Source organism: Lepidochelys olivacea (genome assembly GCF_965140295.1).
Source record: "Lepidochelys olivacea isolate rLepOli2 genome assembly, chromosome: 10".
NCBI classification, from domain to species: Eukaryota; Metazoa; Chordata; order Testudines; family Cheloniidae; genus Lepidochelys; species Lepidochelys olivacea.
The window spans coordinates 41727851-41753333 of NC_140420.1; the positions used below are offsets into that span (position 1 = coordinate 41727851).

General features: G+C 43.0%; 2 protein-coding genes across 2 annotated transcripts in view; one reads left to right on the forward strand and one right to left on the reverse strand.

The window, feature by feature from the left end:
• Positions 1-25470, forward strand: part of NPTN (neuroplastin) — a 139596-nt gene extending 114126 nt beyond the window's left edge. Inside the window, exons 6-10 of the mRNA XM_084641693.1 lie at positions 3641-3774; positions 11576-11849; positions 22831-22852; positions 23694-23770; positions 24405-25470. Coding sequence (XP_084497819.1) covers positions 3641-3774; positions 11576-11849; positions 22831-22852; positions 23694-23754 — 491 coding nt within the window. The 3' untranslated portion in view covers positions 23755-23770; positions 24405-25470. The remainder of the gene's footprint in view (positions 1-3640; positions 3775-11575; positions 11850-22830; positions 22853-23693; positions 23771-24404) is intronic.
• The window catches only part of REC114 (REC114 meiotic recombination protein), a gene marked incomplete at its 5' end in the record, with an annotated part of 155332 nt that continues 148234 nt past the window's right edge, over positions 18386-25483 (reverse strand). Inside the window, one exon of the mRNA XM_084640355.1 lies at positions 18386-19083. The remainder of the gene's footprint in view (positions 19084-25483) is intronic.

Consider the following 25483-nt stretch of genomic DNA (forward strand, 5'->3'; position numbering starts at 1 on the left):
CTTCTGCCCCCCCCCCCACCTTTCTTTTTATAAAAGGCTACTGATGCAGTAGAAGTGGGCCAGCATTAGCAGTGCTGATTTACTGCACCTTCCTCCTCTGCAAGGCTCTGCCCTGCTTTCCTCTCTGCTGATATATGGCAGTGAAAAGCTCAGTGCTGACAGATGGAGACTCTGAGAGGTTGCAGTTTAAGCCGATGAATCCTGTTTCTCCTTTTCCTAATGGGAGTAATTTACAGTCACTCTCGATATTCCTGTGATGCCGGCTTTGGGACTATCACCTTGTTGCCTGCTAGCCTTTCTCTTCTTCCTCTCCCTCCTGCCTCTTCTGTTCCATGAAATGGGACATACTCCCTGAATCTCACATTCTTAGTGCACAACATAGAAACATCTCTAGGGCTCACCCTGACTTTTCATAGAATATCAGGGTTGGAAGGGACCTCAGGAGGTCATCTAGTCCAACCCCCTGCTCAAAGCAGGGCCAATCCTTGGCCTTTGTTTAATTTCCCTGTTGCTAGCTTCCAAACTAGTGGGAAGGAGGTGACCTCCGTATCAGTTAGGGGGCCCATGAATCCTCCCACATGCTCCACAGGCCCTTGCCTTTTGTCCACCCCCTTTCAGAACTCTGCTAATAAAAACTGGTGTCCCATCCAGTAATAAAGACTGTTGCTGAGCAAGTGCCTCATTCCTGCTGGAGGCTACAGTAAGTGGGCAGTGAACCTAGTTTCCCCACATGGCAGTGCAGAGCACGAAGGTAGCTTTCCCTTAGCTGTTTAGAGACCGTCAGCATGTAAACCTCATTTGTCTGAAAGTCTAGTGCGTATCATAGTCTCAGGTAACAGCTAGAATCACTATAATTGAGGGAGAAAAGTGTTGCTAACTCCTTTATTTCTTTAGTTTGTTTTGTGCATTTGACTGTCCTTTGGATGTAGTCTGTCTCATGGTTTATCATGGATAATCAATTTTCCCCTGCTGAACAGACCACTAAATTGAAATCAGAGCTGGAAACCTCTTTACTATTTTACAGGATTGTTTTTAAATTCGCAGAGCTTACTGGTTAAAATGGGGATCTACCAGAAACTTCTGGAATTTTTTCATATTAGTCAATTAAAAAAAAAAATCCAGTTGCCAGTATTCCTCTATTAGAGAGTAAGCCTTTTTCAGGTTAACTCTGTGGTCCCCAAACTTTTACCTTGCCTCCTCCCACCCCCCCTTTGCCCCGTCCGCATCCCGCCCCCAGAACCGGGGCTGGGAGTGGGGCCTTCACTGGGGGGAGGTAGGGGAGGGAGCAGAAACAGGGGTAAGGGACCAAGGTTGTGGCCGTAGCTGGGGGCAGGCGTGGGGCCAGCAATGGAACGCTGGGTCAGCAGCCAGGACCTCAGGCGAGGAGCCAGGAGCGGTGCTCCGGGTGCGGCCAGTTTGGCCAATGTACATGGCAGAGGGGCATTGCTGGCACATGATGGCATATATCACGTTGGTACATTGGCCAAACTGGACAGTCTCTACGTAAAAGAATAAATGGACACAAATCAGACATTAAGAATTATAACATTCAAAAACCAGTCGGAGAACACTTCAATCTCTTTGGTCACTCGATTACAGACCTAAAAGTGTCAATTCTTCAACAAAAAAACTTTAAAAACAGACTCCAATGAGAGACTGCTGAATTGGAATTAATTTGCAAATTGGACACAATTAACTGAGGCTTGAATAAAGACTGGGAGTGGATGTGTCATTACACAAAGTAAAACTATTTCCCCTTGTTCTCCCCCCCCCCCAACATTCTTGTCAACTGCTGGAAATGGCCCACCTTGAGTATCACTACAAAAGGTTTTTTTTCTCTCCTGCTGGTAATAGCTCACCTTACCTGATCACTCTCATTAGTGTGTATGGTAACACCCATAGTTTCATGTTCTCTTTGTATATAAAATCTCCCCACTGTATTTTCTACTGCATGCATCCAATGAAGTGAGCTGTAGCTCATAAAACCTTATGCTCAAATAAATTTGTTAGCCTCTAAGGTGCCACAAGTACTCCTGTTCTTTTTGCGGATACAGACTAACAGGGCTGCTACTCTGAAACAATGCAAAATAACTGTCATGTTGAGACCATGAACTTCTCATTCTGGCTGAGAAGTATTTTCACAATAAACGGCATGATGCAATTATTTGCCAGCAAAGGGCAGATTCAGCCTCTATTGATCAGTCGTTTTGGCGATCTTGTTTATTCCATTTGCTGGACTGACTTGAATAATCAAATTTATCTAGCTTCCCAAACTAATTTTCAGCTGCACGTGTGCTGTAATGAACACAGATTTTCTTCCTTTCCTTCTGTAAGGATGACTGTCCAGTGCTCATTTGAGCAAAGTGGAGAGTGGCAAAGGAAGCTTTGGCATTGAGTGAGCCCTGGAATAATTTCCAGTGTCTGGGGTCTGTTGCTGGAGCACTTGGCTTGGACTTTGACGGGATTAACAGTTCACTGCCCAGCAGTCACATGGCAGGCCACGTGTGACATCATTAGCAGGCTAGAAAGGGAATGGCTCTTAAAGGTGGTGGTCACTGCAGGACACTAACCCATCTGCTAAGTGAAGGTTCAGCTCAGGCAGTCCATTGATCCATTCTAATCTCTCAAGGTATTATAGTGCAACAGGCTACAGTGGCAAAACTGGCAAAGCGATGACAACAGTATTATTTATAAACAAATGCGTGCCAGCATGGTGTGTTCCAGTGTAAAGGCCCCATTCTGTGTACATAGTTCCCACGCTTATCCATGACCTCCTGTGGAATGTAGGCTTATGAGTAGGATGGATGGGAGAACCCCAAGATAAAGGAGAGATTCCAGTATCTGCAAGCCCTTTTATACTGCAGATACCACCCCATGTGAGAGTGAGAAGTCTCTAAATCATGTCTGTTTAATGGTGGTGGTTAGAATTCTTTTTACTTGTTTTTCTAAGCCCATCCCTATTATGATGTAACAAGTCTTCACTTGGGTGGCAGGAGTCTGAACAGCAGCCAGGTTCCTATATCTTGGTCTCAGGTCAAATCCAAGATCTTGCTTCAAGCCTTGGGAAATTTGCTTTTCAGCTAGCTTGGCATGACCCTGAACTCCTGCAAATTAGAGTTCAAAGCAGACTAAATCCATTCAGAATCCTCAATTATAGATGTTCCACCAGACGGGAGACTATTCTGAGTACTTGTAAATCTGTCCCTAAATCTGAAAGCCCCTGCAGGACAACTGGAATTGATTTGTGTGTGATCCTGCTGCAGTTGAGATCAGTGACGGAACTTCAGCCTTATAAGTCTCTTCCCTTAATAGGGAAGGGGCCTAATCAGAAGATGATGAATGTGACTGTAAGTAGTCCTCAACACTGAGGCTGAGACTCCTCCTTCATATCCCATCCATTCGCCTCACCCCACCCCACCTCACCCACAGTCTTTACAGCCTGAACTTCTTAACTGGGGCAGATGTGGGAGTTTACTATTTTATGTGATTTACATTTTGTAAGTTGGACTTGGCTTGGAAGGGTAGGTGTCCACTTCTTTGTGCATTTTATAATTTAAATATCTGTTCAAGCTCTCTGAGCTTGATATCACTTTTGAAAGGAATGGTTTGTAAATGCAAAACTTCTGTTTGTGTTTTGTAGCTATTCCTGATATCACTGTCCACAAGCGAAGTGAGAACAAAAATGAAGGGCAGGAGGCAGTCATGTATTGCAAGTCTGTGGGCTTCCCCCACCCCGACTGGGTGTGGCGCAAGAAGGTCAATGGAGTATTTGTGGTGAGTGAGAGCCATAATGTCAGTATGCAAGCCTGAATTAACCTGCTGAAGCTTCTGATAGGCGAGAGAACTGGAATTCTTATTTGTTCCCAGTGTTTGAGCACTCTAATGCCTTTTGTAACTTCTTTGAAAAACTGATTGGGGTGGGAGAGGGAGAGAGGTGTCTGTTTGAATCTACTGAACTGGAGCTGAAATGATTTGTTTAATAATGAAATAAGTAATTCTGCTTATCTTTAAAGTTAGTAGCTGAAATATTTAAAGCTTTCTAAAATGGTCTCCTTTGTTTATATCCTCCATTCCAATGCAAGCAAAGCTGCTTGTTACACTGCTGCTGGGTGTGACCACTAAGTGAACTGCCAAGAACGTGGAAGGGTGGTGTAATTTGAAGTGGGCAACTGGAACAGGACACATTCTCAGAGTCCCTTCAAATCTGTGTTTAATGGGCAAGAATACCAATTCCAGAAAAAAATCTCATCAGCATTTTATCATTTGCTTTCATTTTAAGCAGGTTCTCCAGATACCCTGGAAATCCAATTTTCCACTTATACTATGTAAAGAAATTATCTTTGGCATTCACATGTGAGAAGCTACAGCTAAGCTTAGTCATTCCTATCTATATTAGAATGCAAGATGAATGTTGATGTCACTGGCTGCTTTAATCTTATGCACATTCTGTGCTACTGTAGTACAGGTGCATTTTGTTGCAGTGGTGGTGATAACAGTAGTAACACAAGCCATTCCATGGTGGGTAAAGCATCTCAGACAAAACAGTGCAAAATGGTCCATTTTCCCATTATCTCTACTAATGTAGATTGATTTTCTTATTATGAAGCTAATTTATTAAGTTCACTGTGAGGGTGGCAGTAAGAGCTTTGGCAGTCATATTTTCCATGTGGATACTTGTCTCGTGGGCAAAAGATTTAACAAGTGGTTGAAATTATAGATTGTCCTGGCTTTTACACATTGCTTGTGGGTCAGAAACATGCTTGTAAGCAGAGAAAATATCATGATATACCAGTAATGGAATAAATGTGTTCTTTTAAGTGAAAATTTCCCAGCTATCTCTTTGATGGTGAAAGCCACATTAGTTATTTCTTAGGAAAACCAAAAATGGATATATCAAGTCCAAACTGGACATGGTGCAAGCAAATCTGTTGCACCTCAATCCTAACCTGCAGAGTTTCTTTTATTTCCAGTCCTGGGTCCCTTTCCCCCAAACTCTACCCTGACACCTTGATCCTAACCTGCAGTTCTTCCAGTGTTTGTATGTTCTGCAGCTGACTTTACAATGTGGACAGAGTCACCCTGTGCGCTAGATTGAGACAACACTCACTTTGCTTGTGACCTAATGGCCAGCCTACACTTGCAACGCTAAAGTGCTGCCGCGGTAGCACTTTAACGTGCCTTGTACGGTCGCCTTCATGAGGGGCGTAGCTCCCAGCGCTGGGGCACTGTCTACACTGGCGTCTTACAGTGCTGAAACTTGCTGCGCTCAGGGGGGTGTTTTTTCACACCCGTGAGCGAGAAAGTTGCAGCACTGTAAATTGCCAGTAGACAAACCCTCAGTCGCACATGAACTCAACTCTCTGAGGTAAAAGGCCCATTTCCAAGATGTCGTAATTTTAAGAAGCAGCCTTCAATGCCAAAGAGTGAGATCTTTCATCCCTGAAACTGAGAGTGGGTTTATGTATACTAGACACCCTTATGTGGAAATTACTTAAGAGAATCTGTGTGCTGTGCATTGACTTCAGTTGACTCTGAGCCAAAGTAATAGGGTCCATACATTTTAAAAGTGAGGTGGAAGAATGATACTCAGAAAATGCATCATAGAATAAAAACTCTTTTACATAGCACAGTCGTATGAGTCCAGACATCCCGCTGGGTGACGCTCAGAAGTGACTTGATGAAAGTGGCATGGGAAAAATGTGCAGCTTCACATGACTTTCAGATCAAAATGTGTTTTACCTGCTAGCCCTGCAAATATATCCTCCCATCATCAGTAGTAATGTCTGAAGTTTAGCGCCATCTGGGCAAGCTTATTGCTTAGGGCATGGCCACACTTGTGAGTTAGAGCGCATTAAAGCAGCCCTGGGCGCCCTAACTCACGACGCGTCCACGCTGGCAAGCCATGTAGAATGCCTGGACTCCGTGGCTGGAGCGCTCCTGGTAATCCATCTCGAGGAGAGGCATAAAGCTTGGTGTGCCCTGGCTGGAGTGCCGCGGCACCAGTGTGGATGCCCTGGTCTGTTAATGCGCTCTGATCGGCCTCCAGAAGTGTCCCACAATGCCTGTTCTAGCCACACTGGTCATAGAATCATAGAATATCAGGATTGGAAGGGATCTCAGGAGGTCAGCTAGTCCAACCCTCTGCTCAAAGCAGGACCAATCCCCAACTAAATCATCCCCTCCAGAGCTTTGTCAAGCCTGACCTTAAAAACCTCAAAGGAAGGAGATTCGACCACCTCCCTAGGTAATGCATTCCAGTGCTTCACTTTGAACTCTACTGCACTGCCTAAGGTGACCAACCGTCAGACCTGCCCTTTAAATTCTATGGGAATTTTGAAAATCCCCTTCGTTTGCTCAGCAAGTTGTGGAGTGCTGTCAGCGAATCTTTCCAGGTGACCATGCTTCCATATGCCAGGAGATCCCCCATATGGAGCAATGGCGAGGTGCTGGACCTCATCAGTGTTTCGGGGGGGGGGGGGGGGAAGCTGTCTAGTCCCAGCTGCAGGAATTATGATACTTTCGGGCAGATATCAAGGGACATGATAGAAATGGGCCATGATCGGGATGCACTGCAGTGCAGGGCTAAAGTGAAGGAGCTGTGGAATGCCGCAAAGCCCACGAGGCAAACCGCCGCTCCAGTGCTGCTCCTGTGACCTGCCATTTCTACAAAGAGCGGGACGCAATACTGGGCGGCAACCCCACCTCCACTCTGAGGACCAACATGGACACTTGCGAGCCCAATTCAACAAGGCAGGAGGAGGAGGAGGAAAGCGGGAGCGAAGGTGCCGAGGAGGGGGAAGACACCCCAGAACCCCTAGATGCATGCAGCCAGGAGCTGTTCTCAAGCCAGAAGGAAGGTAGCCAGTCGCAGCGGCCGGTGCTTGGGGAAGGACAAACACCAGAGGAGGTGTCCGGTAAGTGGCTTTTATTTTGGGAAGGAAGTTATTTGGTGTGGGCTCTTGGGGCGAGGAGGGTTAGGGCTGCATGCATGCCCAGATGCGGAATAGGGCGTTGATGTGCTCTCTCACATCACGGTAATCGGCCTCAGTGATCTCTTCAGAGGTCTCATGCAGAAGCTGGGCAATGCGCTTGCACGGGTTCCTTGGGAGAGCTACTGTGCTCCTTGTCCCAATCAGGCTAACATGTCAGTACCACTGTGCTGTGAGGGGCGGCGGGACCATTGCTGCACACATGCAAGCTGCATATGGGCCACAGCAGAAGTCACATTGTAGTAGAAGACCCTCCTTGCTTCCCAGGTCACCCTCAGCAGCGAGATATCTTTCAGGACGAACTCCTGTGGAAAATGTGGGGACAGTGTTTAGTAAAGGGGTCCCCTGCAGCTGTTGGCTCTCCCCAAGGCACAGAACCCCAGAGGACAGTACAGCAGTGAAACCATCAGTCCTGCTTGACCCTGTGCTTACTCACCATTTTGGGGCTCCTGTGGGTTGTGTGTGCCCGCTTTGGAAAGGGCAAATTGTGCTATTGTTTAGACTGTGCTCGTCTTTAAGTACCGGCGAATCATTGCTCTGTCTGGTGTGAACAATGCTGCCTCTGTTAAGTGTTGCATTTTGCCTTTACAGTGCAACTTTGAGATCTCAGCCATCCATGTTATCACAGGCCGAAAGACTCCAAAGAATTAGGAAGAGGCCACGTAGAAGCAAAGAAGACATGCTGCATGAAGTAATGCAGCAGTCCCTTCATGAAAATAAAAAAGTGCAGGAGTGGAGGGAGAGTGAAAGAAGGTTCTGCTAGCAGAATGCGGAGCGCTGGCACCGAAGTGCAGAGCAGCTGCTAAGCATTATGGAGCGTCAAGCAGACTTGATCCAGGCACTCATAGCCATGCAGGCAGAGCACTATCGTGCCCACCCACCCCCTGCAGCCCTTGTCCAAAAACTCTTTCCCTTGTGCCCCCATGTCATCTCTAACCTACTTTCCGCAACATCCATGTTCTTATCTCCACCAGCTGCCACCAACACCTGTAGCTTCACCACCCAGCCCTGCAAACTACGACCCTTACCCACTGCACTCAACCCCGATCACCATGCATTTTAGCCAGCCTGAAGTGCAGCACTCATTGTACAGCACTCCAGACAGGAAGGCTGAGTATGAGAACAGGACGTACGCAAATCTGTGATTGAACCGTTACCCACCCCACCCCCTTGCCCTTTCTGTTTCCCAAGCAGTTGGGTTTCTTTTCAATACATGAATTTTCTTTTAAATAAATGGCTTTTTTGGCTTTGAAAACATTCTTTATTATTGCATTAAGTAAAAGATACCTTAGCCCCAGAAACCAACAGGCACTGCAAGTCAGCATAGCAAACACAGATTCCTACTAACATTGGAACCATTGCACTTCATTCCCATGCAGGGCACCAAACATTACTGGTTTCAGAGTAACAGCCGTGTTAGTCTGTATTCACAAAAAGAAAAGGAGTACTTGTGGCACCTTAGAGACTAACCAATTTATTTGAGCATAAGCTTTCGTGAACTACAGCTCACGTCATCGGATGCATACTGTGGAAAGTGTAGATCTTTTATACACACAAAGCATGAAAAAATACCTCCCCCCACCCCACTCTCCTGCTGGCAATAGCTTATCTAAAGTGGTCACTCTCCTTACAGTGTGTATGATGATCAAGTTGGGCCATTTCCAGCACAAATCCAGGGTTTAACAAGAACGTCTGGGGCGGGGTTAGGAAAAAACAAGGGGAAATAGGTTACCTTGCATAATGACTTAGCCACTCCCAGTCTCTATTCAAGCCTAAGTTAATTGTATCCAATTTGCAAATGAATTCCAATTCAACAGTTTCTCGCTAGAGTCTGGATTTGAAGTTTTTTTGTTGAAGAATTGCAACTTTCATGTCTGTAATCGCGTGACCAGAGAGATTGAAGTGTTCTCCGACTGGTTTATGAATGTTATAATTCTTGACATCTGATTTGTGTCCATTTATTCTTTTACGTAGAGACTGTCCAGTTTGACCAATGTACGTGGCAGAGGGGCATTGCTGGCACATGATGGCATATTTCACATTGGTGGATGTGCAGGTGAATGAGCCTCTGATAGTGTGGCTGATGTCATTAGGCCCTGTGATGGTGTCCCCTGAATAGATATGTGGGCACAGTTGGCAACGGGCTTTGTTGCAAGGATAGGTTCCTGGGTTAGTGGTTCTGTTGTGTGGTATGTGGTTGCTGGTGAGTATTTGCTTCAGGTTGGGGGGCTGTCTGTAGGCAAGGACTGGCCTGTCTCCCAGGATTTGTGAGAGTGTTGGGTCATCCTTCAGGAGCCCCCAACTAAAACCCCTCCAACGCATTATTAAGGATCTACAACCTATCCTGAAGGAAATGCAGGAAATTTCCTGCAGGAAATGGCCCACCTTGATTATCATACACATTGTGAAGAGAGTGGTCACTTTGGATGGGCTATTACCAGCAGGAGAGTGAGTTTGGGGGCGGGGGGGCGGAGGGTGAGAAAACCTGGATTTGTGCTGGAAATGGCCCAACTTGAAGATCACTTTAGATAAGCTATTACCAGCAGGACAGTGGGGTGGGAGGAGGTACTGTTTCATGGTCTCTGTATGTATATAATGTCTTCTGCAGTTTCCACGGTATGCATCCGATGAAGTGAGCTGTAGCTCACGAAAGCTCATGCTCAAATAAATTGGTTAGTCTCTAAGGTGCCACAAGTACTCCTTTTCTTTTTGCGAAGACAGACTAACACGGCTGTTACTCTGAATACTGGTGAGACTCATCAGCATATTCCTCAGCAGTTTGGGCTCCATTCCTGCAGTCTGAAAGGGAAGACAGAGCGCACGGTACAAACAATGTTGAATGATGATGCCAAATGTGGACAGAAGCACAGGGATTGCTGGGATGTGAAGCGATGCATCACAGGGCATTGGGACAGCACCCAGAATGCCCCACATCTCCCACCCCCTTCCCACAAGCCACAGCGCTAGAATGGGAAGAAGTCCTCTGTGGGATAGCTGCCCAGAATGCACCGCTCCCAATGCCACTGCAAGTGCCGCAAATGTGGCCACGCCAGTGTGCTTGCAGCTGACAATGTGGACAGACTGCATCACTCTCTGAGGGCTGGTTTAACTCTCAGCGCTCTACGGGCATGACTACACTTGCAGATGTAGAGCGCTGTTAGTTAAACCAGCCCTCGGAGACCGCAGTAGGGAAAGCACTGCAGTGTGTTCACACTGTCAAGATTCAAGCTCACTGGCTTGGCTACATGAGCAGCTCTTGCAATGGCCACAAAGAGCAGTGCATTGTGGTAGCTATCCCAGCATGCAAGTGGCTGCAACGTGCTTTTCAAATGCGGGGGGTGCGGTGGAGTGTGACGGGGAGTGTGTTGTGTGTACGTGGAGGTAGAGAGACTGGGTTTTTGGGGGGCCGAGAGCATGTCAGCATGTTGTCTTGTAAGTTCAGACAGCAGCAGACCCCTCCTCCCCCTGCCTTGCTCTCTTACAGACAGCATTCCACACTAATGACTTGCTTTATCCCGGAGCAGATAAGCAGCGGGTTGTCAGAAACGGAGCTTTGAAAGGGGATATCCACATTCCTGCAGCGATTACAAAACAATGACAAGAGTGGCCACTTGACTTAAGGGGATTATGGGACGTTTCCGGAGGCTGATCAGAGCACAGTAATGCAACACCTGGTTCACACTGATGCCGGGGCATTGCAGCCGAGGTACACTAAGTTTTATGCTGCTCCTGGAGGTGGATTACCAGGAGCACTCCAAGTGCAGAGTCCAGGCGCTCTAAGTACCTTGCCAGTGTGGATGGATTGTGAGTTAGGGCGCCCGGGACTGCTTAAATGTGCTCTAACTTGCAAGTGTAGCCAAGCCCTTAGAATTGATGATTGGGACTTGACAATTCCACTGATACACAAGCCAGAAAAGAATTCTGTTTACATGATCATGGCTGTGTTGGTGTTGCAGGTCTGACCGTAGTAAAAAGGAGTGAAAAAAATGTCGATTTTGTCATTGCAATGAGCAAGTCTGCTGATTTAAGGTGCCATTTTTATATTCCTTTCAGAGCAGAACTGCATTTTAAGTGACTGGAGACTGACTTTAGCTTTGTAAATATTTCGGAACTTTTTAAGACTGACCCCTTAAACATTGGACTCAAACTGTTGAATAGTCTGAAGTAACCAGCCTCTTCACTTTTACAAGAATCTCTTTACATTTTCCCACCTAGCACAGTGACTGAATGGAAACTGTATGTTTACTCTGTAATGGTGGGGATGGGGGGGGAACACCTGCGGCAGTGAATCTCACTGACTGAGGTTTGCACTATAAGGGCTAAAAATAGCAGTGTAGATGTTCCCTCTGGAGCCCAAGTTTTGAGACCCCTCCACCTTGCCAGTTTTCAGGGTCTGGGCTGCAGCCCAAGCAAGAATGTCTACACTGCTATTTTTAACCCTGTAGCACGACACTGAGTCAGTTGACCTGGGCACCGAGACTTGCTGCCGCAGATTTTTCTTTGCAGTGTAGACATACCCTAACACCTTGTGTCACCTGGGCTTACTCAAAGTTCCCATCCCCCTGTTCCCTTTCTGCTTTTTACAGGAAATCAACAACTCCTCTGGCCGATTCTTCATTACAAATAAAGACAATTACACTGAGCTGAGTATCACAAACCTCCAGATAAGTGAGGATCCCGGCGAGTATGAGTGCAATGCAACCAATCCAATTGGCTCTGCCTCTGCCACCACCATCCTGCGAGTGCGCAGCCACTTGGCCCCTCTCTGGCCCTTCTTGGGGATATTGGCAGAGATTATCATCCTTGTCGTTATCATAGTGGTTTATGAGAAGAGGAAGCGGCCAGATGAAGTCCCAGACGGTAAGAGTGTTCTCAAAGCCACTTGTAAAACTTATGGAACCAGATCAATGGGAGAAAATAAGCACCACAGTCCATGAAGAGTTCTGAAAAGTTCTCATTTGAGCAGCTGTTCTCGCCTCAAATATTAGGCCCTTCACAGTAGCTCTGAAGAATCTGTAAATTAATTCCTAGCTTTGCTTGTCCCTGATTCCTCATGCTATGGAATAGGTAACAGTTATTACTGGATCTTTGAAACGTTCATTGTAAAACTGGTAGTGGTTCCATGGTTCCATCTCTCTTCCCTGCTATAGCTTTTAGATCTGACACTTCAGTTATGCAACATAGGAAAATAAACTGAACCCCCCAAGTCCTTAGTGTGTCCTCCTAAATTTGGCAAGCTATGTTGGATTGAGCAAATTCAGGGATAGGTTTTCATGTCACATTAAAGGGATCTTAATTTTGACTTCAAATGACCATAGGGAGACATTGATTTCATTGTTCTTATAGTCATTCATCAGTTATTTGATATTTAAATAAGACTCTGGTCTCATAATCTGTTTTGCATCCTGGTCTCTGGTGAAAGCATCAGTAATGTTTTTAACAGTGTATTTTATGAGGTTACATAATGTAATTAAGGAATGTTGTGGAAATTTTAGTCTAGCTGTGTCTGCTGGGTTAAATTCCAAGTTGAAAGGAGCTAGGTTATCTGCCTTCCATGCTGGTGGTAAGATTCATTAGTTAATGCATGTACAGTGTTTAGAAAAGGTAGAGTTTTTATTTTATCCTTATTTGAGCTCTTTGCACTATATCTTCCTCTCTTTAAGGAAGAGGGAAAATTTCAGAGAAGCTGGTGTATGAAAGACATACTGGTGAACAGACTTTAACGTAACAAGTAGTTGCTTACAATGTTGTCTGTCAAAAGCCTACCCAAGGAATCCTAGTGAGGAACTTATTGCTCACTATAAGGATGTGATGTTTTCAAGTAATGGATCAGGTGAAGAGGGTGCAGCAGGGAGTGACCATGTCCATATCATAATTCACTATCATTTTATAATACTGGAGAATCCTTCTGGTGTATCAGACAGGTAACACAGTGCTCCTGAGTACTGTAGCTTATGCAACAATAACTACTGTAGCTGAGGCATTACAACAGATTGATTATTCAGTGGTCTTCAAATGTTCACCTATTGGGATGAAAATTTCTGAGCCTAACGGTGAACTTCTTTGCAAAGTTTGAGTGAAAATAGCTCTACCATTTCTGAATAAAACCTTGGAGAACAGAAAGTCTTAATTAAAAAAAATTTTTTTTTAATAAACAACCTCATATCAAAACAACAGAGGCTTGTAAGTTTCAATCTGACATGGAGCAAGGTATACCCTGGGTTCTGAGAAAACCTGCTTTGGTTCAGCCAAGTCAGGTGAATGTAAAAATGCCTACAAAGCATGCACAGAGACTTTGCTAAGCTTGTTAGAAATGCACCTAGGGACAAAGTGGTGCACAGTGATGCATACTCGCTGTAGTTATGGGTGACAGTATAAAACTCTAACCTAGTCCCAAGGTGGCTCTCAACCAACCCACAAAACGTTACATTGTGTGCTGATAAACTTTGAATTTTAAAAAACTTCTCCTCCTTACTAGTCTTTTTCTCTGTTTACGAACCTCTCGTTGCTTAGCAGAATATACGCTAGGCTAGGAGTTAGAATAGCCTGTGTTATAGTCTCACCTTTTCCATTGGTGGCTCTTCATAATTCATTGTACTTTTCTACCCTTTATCTAGTGAGGTTACAGAGGAATCTTAACACTTGCAATTTGGCATGGAAAACAGTCCTTACTAAGGAGCAGTGCATGGGTTTATTCCAGAGGAAGCTGGTTTTCATTTGGTCAAGTTCCAAGCATTGTAATGACATTATCTTAAACTCATTAACTGTGTACCTAAAATGATGTGTCAACAATTAAGTGTAGTGAACTTAGGCTCCCATGAAGTGTCCTCATTTGGCTTGGCCACTTTTCTCAAATCCCCAAGATCATCTCCTCCAGTAGAGACATTCTGGTAATGATAGGCCAAAGAGTTGAGATTACTGAATTTGCTTGTTTTGTTCGCTATTTTCAAGGCTACTAAGCTCAAAGCCCTCGAGATGCTTCTCTTCTTCTCCCTCTTCCCACTTCCTTTTCTAGGGGAGGAAATTAAATGTAAATGTCTACATGTGTGTGCCATTAAGGTTACCTGGATAAAGGAAATCCAACATCTTGAAATCCACTTGACTTCAAAAACAGTTCTGCGTCAGACGAGTGTCCTGGAGTCCCTTGGCTATTCCTGTGCTTTTACAATCACACCATAAAGTTTTTCGTTGCTGTGGAAAAGACCCTCACAAGTAGGGGAAAGCGACTGTACACACAGTGCTGTCAAATGCACGTTAAAGAAAATGAAAAACCTGGAGAAGCTTTGAGCTTTCAGTTATATTAAGCAAAACATTCCAGGGAGAAGCAATTTTTAAACTGACTGCCCCTTTGAACACTAAAGTCATGAAATGCCAAAGTTAAGGGTGAACTTTAACTGTGCCTTTGTGTGTGCCATTCGCATTGAACTTTCAATTACATCTAAAACCCATGTAGTACCATTCTCCTCTCTACATATCAGTCTATGGAAGTACTAAACAGTGAGCTGTATTTAACCTGCTAAAGAAGAAGTTCATATTAACCATTGTATAGCATATGCCAGAGCATTTTGTAGCATTTCATTAATGCATCTTGCTCTAAATAACACTAATTATATTAACAGCTGGAAACACAACTGTGATCCGTAATCTGCACTGGCTATCAGTTAATTTCCTTGGGGCTGTTTTAAGGTGTTGGTTTTGATCTATGAAGTCCCAAATGACCTGGTTCCTAGCTATCTCTCCCCATGTAATACTACTGCAGCTGTAATCAGTGGAGATGCTTGAGCTATCTATCAGTCCTTCCTGGCTTACCTAAGAGGAGGGTTAGTGGCAGGAGGACCTTTGACTCTGGGATGTGTACTCACCACCAGATCTACCAAAAATCTTTCCACAGACTCTACAAGCTACCTCCTTCCTTGAGCTTTGGCTATTTTATTCAAAAGTTATTTCTCCTCCCCTGGTATCCTGCTGTTAATTGATTTATCTTGTTAGACTGACCTAACACTTGGTAAAGCAACCCACATCCTTACATGTATTTATACCTGCTCGTGTATCTTTTATTTCATACATCTGATGAAGTGGGTTCTAGCCAGTGATGAGCTGCCAAAATCTTAACAACGGGTTCCCTCCTCACCCCACGAGGGGGTCGTTGCCCACCCCCGCCCTCTGGGACTCCTGCCCCATCCAATACCCCCCCACCACGTTCCTTGATGCCCCCACCCCCCAGGACCCCGGCCCCATCCACCCCCCTCTCCTGTCCCCTGACTGCCCCCAGAACCGGGGCAGAAGGGTCTCGTGGGCCACCATACTGGGTGCCCACCCCACCCCTAAGAGCCAGAGGCACCTGCCGGGTGGCGAGGTGGGGAGTCCTGGAGGAAGCATCTGGCAGGAAGCATTCGGCAGGTCCCTCTGGCTCCTAGGGGTGGGGGTGCGTAGCTGGGGGGGAGCAGGGGGAGTGGCTGCTCCCCCACTGATCACATCAAAAGTGGCGCCTTAGGTGCTGACTCCCTAGGTGCTCCGGGGCTGGAGCACCCACAGGGAAAATTCGGTGGGTACAGAGCACTCACCGGCAGCTCCCCACTCCGTGCCCGGCCCCGGATCACCTCACCTCCGCTCCTCCTCCTCCGCTGAAGGCGCTGCCCCACTCTGCTTCTCCGCCCCAGACTTCCCGCGAATCAACTCTTTGGCGGGAAGCCTGCGGGGGCGGAAAAGCAGGTGGTGGCTTCACCACTCAGGCCGAGGGTGGTGGAGATGAGCTGGGGCGGGGAGCGGTTCCCCTGGCCCGCCCTCCCCCCCCTCGGGGTTACTTGCTGTGGCGCAGGTGGCCCTCCCGCCCCAGCTCACCTCCGCCTCCCTGGGCCTGAGCGGGAAGCCACGGCCTGCTTCTCAGCCTGCCCCAGTTTCCTGCGCAAACAGCTGATTCCAGGGAAGCCTTGGGGGCGGGGGTGGAGAAGCAGAGTGGGGCGGTGCATTCAGGGGAGGAGGCGCAGCGGAGGTGAGCTGGGGCCGGGGGTGGGGCGGCACCCACCAAATTTTCCCCTTGGGTGCTCCAGGGCTGGAGCACCCATGGAGTCGGCGCCTAAGGCGCCACTTTTGGCCAGTTAAATTTAGAAGCCCTTTTAGAACCGGTTGTCCCTTGCGGTTCTAGCGAACCGGTGCAAACCGGCTCCAGCTCACCACTGGTTCTAGCCCATGAAAGCTTATGCCCAAATAAATTTGTTAGTCTCTAAGGAACCACAAGAACTCCTCGTTTTTTATTCCTAACAAAGAGATTTTCTTGTGGAGTGGCAATTAGGAGAGGCAGTCAGGAGAACACTTGAATGGAATTACATGGCCATTTGTGTCTTAACTTGAGACCTGTATGCTCATAGGTCATTAAGATCTATCCAGACAATTTAGTCTGCTCCAAGCTACCTACTTTGGCTTATCAAGTGGCTGCTAGTAGTAAACAGTCTGAGTGACACAGCACACACAATTTTCATCTATAGCCTAACTTTCTGGTATACTCCATCCCAGTTCAGAGCCCCCTGAAGGCAGGCTTTGCGGGAGGAGGGGAGATCTGTGTCCAGTCTCCTCTTCTTTTAAAGATCCCCAAGGCTTTTTAGTAACCTGCTGGACTGTTTCTGTAAGCAGATCTCAGGAATGTGAATCTCTCCATAATACATCTCTATGACTGAATGCAAATGAGACCTCTCATGATCTTTATCAGGGAGAAGGAAACTTCATTTTTTTTCTCCACTAGATTATTTCCAGTTACACAGAAACTCAACAGGGCCAAATTCCAGCAACTTTCTTTTTCTAAGGCACAAAGACCGCCACACAGCTGGAGCAGGATTACTTCAATGTCTTGAATGCTCCTATTAGTTCAAAAGGGGTATATCATAAACTGCCTCCTTTTCATTACCCCCAGCCCAGTTTCATCTTTCAGAAATCAGCAGCCTCTTCCCAGACGATAGGAGTAAAAGAGTGTACTTGATATTTAGTTCTTCAGAGGCCTGGAAAGTTATGCCACATACTGTATCTTAAGAGTCTAAACCAGCTTGTGAAACAGCATACATTCAAGATACCTCAGCTCAACTCTGACTCTGATGGACAAGGAATGGGGGCAGGGAGCATCATTGCTGAAAAGGATGATTTGGTGCTCTTCCCCACACTGGCTACTTGATGAACAAGGAAGACTCACCCCATAGCCTGTAAATGGTGTTGCCAGGATGCACACATGCAGGTGTGGTGCTGGTACTAAAACACACAAAACTCACTCCATAAACAGGAGAGGGCAGTCTTTAACTCTGGCATTTCCTGACTTGAGTTCCTGTGTATTCAGCCTCAGTACTGCATGAACATAGCTTTTAGCGTTCAATTTAATCATGTCTCCCATTCCAAGGAAAAGGGGAAGACAATAGTGTAAAGCTCTTTTGTTAGTATTTCTTTCCTGACATACTCAAGTTGCTCACCTTTTTGCTGCTGATGTGTAGCAGAAAGAGGAAAACCAGTCTCTGAATCCAGTGAAAACTGTATTCCCAACTGGAAATGTGAATAGTGTCTGAGTTCTTACAATTTTTGCTGTAGTGCCTTGTAGTGAACACTTCATTTATTTGCTTGCTAAATGAATCCCTTGCTTTCACTTGTGTGCTGGAGGGAGGGAGAGACTGTGCTTTGACCCCCTTCATAATTTTTAAAGAAAAACCCAACCTTGCTTCCCCCATGACACACCAATGCATTTCTTTTTGTAAACAGCTGTCAGGGTTCATAGGCTCTGATACAGTAGTTGAATAGTGTGCAGCTTTCAACATCAGGAGCTGTTCAAAAGTCACATATCAAGTCCAGGCCAAGAGTGCTGTCCCTTCACTGCATGTAGGACCAAAAGTTTTCAGTGAGGCAGTGCTGATTCATTTTGCTCAGCACATATGTTGGTTGGTGGGCATTTTACAATGAAAGGAGGCAAATAGCTCTCTCCCCCCTCCCCCTGGTAGTTTAAGCTGCTTAATTTTTTGAGACTGTAATGACAGTCCTAGAAATCAGCCATTGTGACCCCTGTAATATTTTAAAGGCTCTTAAATGAAGAAAGTTCTTTTATTTAGCAAATCACTTTTTAAGAGGGTGTGTTCTTGGGTAAGTAGAAAGTAAAAACTTGTTGGTTACATTCCTACCAAAGATTGTAGCAAGTGAACAGTTTTTACTTCCAAATCCATTTTCTACATATTCTTTAGTTTAAAGCCAAGAAATAACTTAGTTATTATAACATGTGTCTTCTCTTTCTTCCCTTTTCATTTGTCAGCTTAATCAGAAGTAAACTATTTCCATAAATGTTTCTGCTCCAGCGGTGCAGCAGTTCCATTTCATTACCCCAAGTTTTTTCTAATACTCATTTTTCTTGCTTTTCTATGGTACTGCTATTACTGTAAGTAGTAATTTAAAGAACAATATGTTTATTTCACTAAAATGGTTTATCTTGTTACAATTTTTTTTATTTTTCTACTACTCTTCACCTTTCTCCCCCACACTTAACCTCACCAAGGAGAGCAAACTGTCCGACACAAACTGTAAAAATGCATAGGTGTTAACTATACCTGCAACTGAGGATTACTATAGCATAGTGACAGCCAAATGGCATCACTTCTCAGGCGGCTTTGCCCTTTAGCACCGTATAGGTTTGTTAGATACTATTATAGGAACAGAATTCATTATACGCCTGATTTGACCACTCTTGGCCATATGTTTTGTTATAAATCTATATTTATGCCTACATTCCATTTCAGATTGTTTGCTTTTTTGGTACATGAACTCTTCACTAATATGCACGTTTTATGCAGCCCATGAGTCCCTTATCCCATTTTCCTACTGGTCATGTAGCATGATAGAAAAATAGCATTAAAACCATTCCTATTGCAAATTTGGGACTTAGTGGTTATAAATGTTGCCTCTAAATCTTTGTGTATAACAAAAGCCCTTGACAGTTAATAAGAAGGGTTTTAACTCACAGCTCTTCTAAAGCTTGCATATCTCCAAAAAATTACTAGTTTTTAAGAACACAGTATCATCCTGCATTTTGGAAGTCATCAGATCATCTTGAATACTGATCGTGCTTTTTGGGAACCTGAAGAATAAAATACAAAAATTTAATATTGGACAAATAAAGTCTAAAACTCTCCTCACTGATAAAGTTCTCTGGAAGTAGAATGTTCAAATTTCCCTTGAGATTGTTTTGCTTTTATTTCTCTTTCTGGAGAGGCAAAATATTAAACTAGCTTTACACTTAGGTGCTGGTTTTTGTAGCAATTTTACAGAGCTGCTATAAAGTGTTATAAGCAGTTCCATTATAAAACCAGACTTCCAAGTGGCTTAGACTGGCCATTTTAAAAGAAGGGGAAAAAAAAAGTCCTTGAGTTGAAATTTGGCATAAGCCTGGGCCGTGAGTATTTAGCTGAAGTGGGGTAAGCGAGCAGAATTGACTGCTGCCCTGTGACTCTAGTCTATCTGGCAAATGTTCATCTCTTATGCTGCTGCTTCTCTCTGAAACTTCACTTCAGTGAAACATTGAACTGAGACTTACATTAGGTAAAGGGATATTCAGCAGCAAAATGGACTTTGGGGGAGAAAAATATTTACTTATGCTGTAAACTTTTTTTTTAAATCCACTTCTGAAAATTAGTTCTCAATGACCCCGGGAGTAATTTAAAAAAAAAAAAAAAAGTTATTCCTACTAGGAAACTAGATACTGAGCACGTCAGAAATGTTAAATTTATGATGTCCATGTTACAGTAGCATCATAACGGGCCACACAAAGTATTAATCCAGGACAAAAAATGGTGGTATAGTGTGATTGTTCCAAAGGACCCAAATTCTGTGCCGTTAACATACTTCCCTTAAACACACACAATAACTGGGTAATATGAGAAATTAAATGAAAAAAGTAGAATTAGAATTAAATTAATGTTGACAGTGACAAGCAAGGAAATTAGAGCTGAATGGTATTAGTTTCTCTACTCATCCTGCATACTACAAATGACCCCAAACACTGTTAGCCATGTACACTGCAATGTGAAGGAGGGCTAGTTAAGTATAGATACTAGAGGTTGTAAACTTTTCAGTTTCGGAATACACTATTTCAGGGCAATGTTAAGCAGATAATCACTTTACCTACAAGCAAGGTTTGTTGTTAATCTTGCATTATATAAACAATGATTCACAGAATCTGCCGATCCTCCAGATTAAAAAGCAAATTCCTAAAGAGTGAGGGGTGTAGTGCAGTTAGCTTGTACAACTGAAGACTGAGCCACAGTATTTCAAGAGCCTAGCACAGTACTGATCATCTGCACACATTTGAATGGAATGAAGAGACATGTTCACATCTTCTCTGACTATTGGTTTCAAATACTAGTGAGTTAGAGACAGTCAGTTACTAGAGCAGGCCATCTGGCATGAGGGATTTGGGTTATATTGATATTTATCGGTTACTATGACTTCTTTTTTTTCCCCCCTCAATTGCATCATACCCTTAAAAAAATGGTGGTAAGTGAGAGATCTGCATGCTTTGGAGTTTGTTAATCTCCGCTTCAGTCTATACGATGCACAGTTCATAATGTTAACACTTTTCTTAAAGTTTCTTCATTCACGTTCACAACTAATTTGGATTTCAGTTTGCTGTTTTTAATCTTGATTTACTCTTAATTTTGTACTTATTTTTCTGTAGTTCTGTCCCCCCCGGGGCGATTTTTTCATTAGGGTTTTGGTCTTTTGTCTGTACTGTACTGGGGAAGATTTTGTAGCAGTTAAATGGCTGACCAAGAAGCTAGTGACATACAAAGGCATTTTCTTTCATTTTGTTTTATATTGAACCTATAGAATTTAGATGGGTGGTGGGAGGAAGCTATCAGTCTCCAAATTTATGCTTAACTGTAACTATTCTTACAGGCACAGCTCCTATAGTTATTAGATCTTTGCTAGGACAAGACCCACTGGTAGCCTTTGTAAGTCAGAAAAATGTTAGACTAACAAAACTATTCATCTGGAATCTGCATCCATGCTATATGTATTTTAGTTAAGATCACAGAATGGTTACCATAACAAGAGATGGCTTGCATCCTATTAGTATAGTTTTATGTTTCTGAAGTCTAACAAAACTCCCAGAGATGTTCATTATATTGGTAGAAGGCTGAGATGACAGTCTTGAAGTAGAATGTCTGCTTTCATATGGCATTACTAACCAATACTAATCCTTACAAAAAACAAAACCTAAGGACTCACTGATGTCTGTCCGATTCCATTAAAAGGTTCCCAAATAGTGTGTAGTTTAGTTTGTAGAGTATGTAGCATCATCTGTTTTGAAATCTTTTAGGAATTGAAGATGTTTGTGGAGGCAGGACTTAGTTTTATTCTACTGTGCTTTGTGTTTCAGTTCCTGGATGTGTCTCTGTATATCTCCACTGTATATACAGCACATTGATGTCTGGTTGTCCTTACTAGTCCTAGTTTTCTCTGTACCGTGTCTTGATAGTGTATTGTTGCTAGTGATGGACTTCTGTGGACACTGGTGTATCGCTAGTGTGTTACTTTGGTTGCAAAGCTGTTGGTTTGTGGTTAGTTCTTTATTTTTTTGAAATATTTTTTTGTTCCAGTCACTGTTTGTGCTGGCAGTGGCTTTGCCTATCCGTTGCCTTGAAGGTACAGGTGGAGTAATGTCCTATTTTTGACAGACATTACTCCTAGTGTGTGCTCATGCAGATGCCTACACTGTTAAGACTGTAATTTCCATAACTGCTTCATGTGCACTAAGCCCCCTTGTGGAATCCTGCTGAGAGTTTCTTAAAGGAGTCAGTGAAAAAAATCATCAAACCTTTAAAAAAAAAAAAAAAAAAAAGTTGAGATGCTTAAAACAATGGATTAGCAATTGCTCCCCAACAGTAGTTCTACAAGGAGCAGTAACACAACTTTGTGGATTAATTTTTATGACACTGTGTACCCAATTACTATTCTCTATAGTGCAGCCTGAGGGCAAAATAAGGCATTTATAAATCCTAAAGAATAAAATGTTAATGAAAGCATATGTTGAAACATCACAAATTATTTGATTTTTTTCCAATTTCTAAATGATATATAACTTTTTTCTGGTGTTTTTGCCAAGAGACACAGGCAGATCAGAGCTGTCAGTCTGCTGTAGCTGAAGTCTGTTGTCTCTAGGGGAGTTGCAACACCATTTAACTTTTCCTGGTATTTTACATGAGTCTTGTCCTGATACACACATGCACAGTGCTTGCTGCTATGCAAGGGACTGCACTTGTTTATAACGTCACATTAAAATATTGCTGCTTCTACCTCCCCCAAAACTGGTTCAATGTGAATCTGGAAAAATGGAATATGAAATAGGTTGTATAATCCTTGGGGGAGAAGAGATGGTATATACCTTTTGCGTATATACTGCTACTTGTCCATCAAGAGTTGACGAATGTGTATTTAAAAACAAAGTTAATGCAAGAAAACAAACAGCAGGATTTTACAACTGAAATGTTGGTTTGTCTTCTCATCTAATTTATAAGATTGAACCACTGGAACTTGGGGACAAGATGAGTATGACCATATTGCAACAATCTGTCCGCTACAGTTGCAGTTCTTCATGACGAGCATTCAAAGTGTTAACTCAAACCATTGAAACAACATACTTGCCATTTAAAACTTGAATCCAGAAAAATAACTTCATGAACCTTTGCACTACCAAGTGGAATGGCCTTTAATGCATAATAGATCAATTTGCTGTTCACTGTCGAGCTAGAGTTTAATATAGAACCTGACTGCACTCTTTCCTTCCTTTGTCTTTCATTGGATCACAATGGAACTCTTGCTGCAGACGACGAACCAGCTGGGCCAATGTAAGTACTTTTATCTGAATTTCTTAAGATAGTTTTATCTAGTTCAGTCACTATTACTAAATTTGTAGCCTAAAATTGCTTAGTTGAAGAGCTTGATGGCTTACGGGATTTTGTAGTGCATGAAACCTAGATTTAGGTATGATAGCAATTACTATTTGTATTGTAGTACTCAGTTTCTGATGGGGATTGGAGTATTGTGCTAGATGGTATTTAAGCAAATAAGAAAATACTTCCTGCCCCAAAGAGCCTGTGGGTTAAGGCCATCTACTTTAGTGTTCCTTCCCAGGCCAGGAAAAGCTATACAAATTCAGGTGGATGCGAGAGGTATGAAGGGCTTAGTCACACAGCTTGACAAATACAGGAAAAATATTTGCAAATATCCTTACTAATAAAACCTGCTGATTTTCACTGGTATTTGTGCCCCCAACACTTTTTCTTGCTTATTCATGACCATTTGGATGAGGGAGATTATATTTGCAAGAACCTTCCTGCAAAAGCAAGTGTCAGTGGAAGCAAATATTCACAAGATTATTCAAGACAGAAGAGCTCTCCTGGCCCTTACCTTGAATGACTTAGAGAGACATGGTGGGTGAGGTAATATCTTTTATTAGACCAACTTCTGTTGGTGAGGGACAAGCTTGTGTGCTCTGTATAAGCTCGAAAGCTTGTCTCTCTCACCAACAGAAACTGGTCCAATAAAAGGTATTACTTCACCCATCTTGTCTTTGTAATGTTCTGGGACCACCATGGCTACAACACTGCATACTGTGAGTGACTTGTCTCTTAACCACGCTGCTGTTACATTTTCAACAATTTTGATGTGACTTTTTTCTCTCTAAAGGAAAAGCAACTCTACAAACAATCACAAAGATAAAAACTTACGCCAGAGAAACACAAATTAAAAATAATGCGTGTAATGTAAGTATGACTTTAGATGTTTAAAAAATATTCTTACTATTTAAGCACTTCTATTCTTTCAGTAAGGTGTAACTAAAAATGTAAAGAATAATCAAAAAATACTGATCGAACAAGCCATGTGTAGGTATTTCAGTGAATTGCAAAGCTATCTGAAACTGTTTTGAATAAAGCATCATTTCTACTGAACTCTTCCATACACTGCTGTATGAAAGCTGTACACTGCTGAAAAGGATACACTACCCAAGAATTTTTATAAAAGATCCCTGCCATAATAGGTTAGGCACAGTAGTTAGTGCATATTCACAGAACTCTAGTCAAATTCTAACATGATTCTTACCTGTGCAGCACTTACGGCTTCAGCAGCAAAGTAAATCTTAACACAAGCACACCCACCCACCCTGAAGGATAATTTCTGCAGATTTTATACCATAAAAGTGAATTTGCTTGCTAGGTGTAAGCAGTTCTAGGATATGGTATGAAACTGATGTTTTTAGGTTGAATCAAAAATAGACCAGCCTTTATCTTAATAGCAAATCTGACAGCAGTTTTATGATGTGCATTATGGCATACTGTAATCAGGGTGGCATTAATCATTGACTAATACCTTTTGTTCTCAATTCTTTTTTTCCCACAGAGCTTTAAGTTTCTGAGAGACTGATGGCAATATAACCTGCTAAATTAATGGTTGGAACTCTTGGTTCTAGAACTCCAGTTCTATTTGATTTTTCCTTTCAAGTGAGCAACAATATGACTATCTATAAAAGCATGCCTTATTTAGCCTGTCCTGTAAGGATGACGTATCCAGACACATTTTAACAATGCTTCAGTGTAGAAGGTGTAAACTATTTTGGGCTTGATGTGCTGTGAATGTTGCTTTTTTCCTTTATGGTATATAAACATTAGAAGTAAGGTCAAATCATGCATGCGCCATTTTTTACTTTCTTAATGTAGCTCTTAAATTGGCAAAGCTCTAAAATGCACTGCTGCCATCTAGTGATAACTTTTTGTAAAGTACAGCAAAACCTAAAAATATATACCGTATATATTTATATTTTTGGGGAAGAGGAAAACCAAAATACAGTAAGTGTTTCATTTTTAAATTGCTGATATTCATTCCTTATATTGTATGTCTGAGAGATGAGAGAATTATACTGTTCTGGTACTTAAAGAGGAGTAATATAAATTGAAATTATTTTAAGGGCTTAACCTATATAGAAAGATTTGGGTGTCCTATAATCAAAGACTTTAAAAGCTGGAACAGTCCAACAGGTGGTGATGAACTGTAGTACAAACTTCAGTTTATAAATATATATGATGGCTTTTTAAGTGATTTTTTTTTGTTTGTTTGTTAAATCATGTAAATTCTCAAATCCTTTTGCACTGATGTGTTCAACATATTCTTGTACATTCAATTCAGGCAACTTTTATAATTTACTTTTTTGTTTTAAATGACGTTGAAATGTTACAGCATGGTGATATTCTATGCAACTAGTAATACTCTTCAGTTTGACACTGTAATTTCTCATGTTGATTTAAAGATTGATTGTAGAATTAGACCTTACAGGGTTCTCATGCCGTGCATAACTGTAGATGCATGAACTTGTGTTCTGTGTATTTGTTGAAGTGCAATGATGTATAAAAAGTGGATTCACCTGTTTTTAAAAATAAAACACTGACCAAAAAAAATCAGATTTTCTCAAATTTGTATCCACT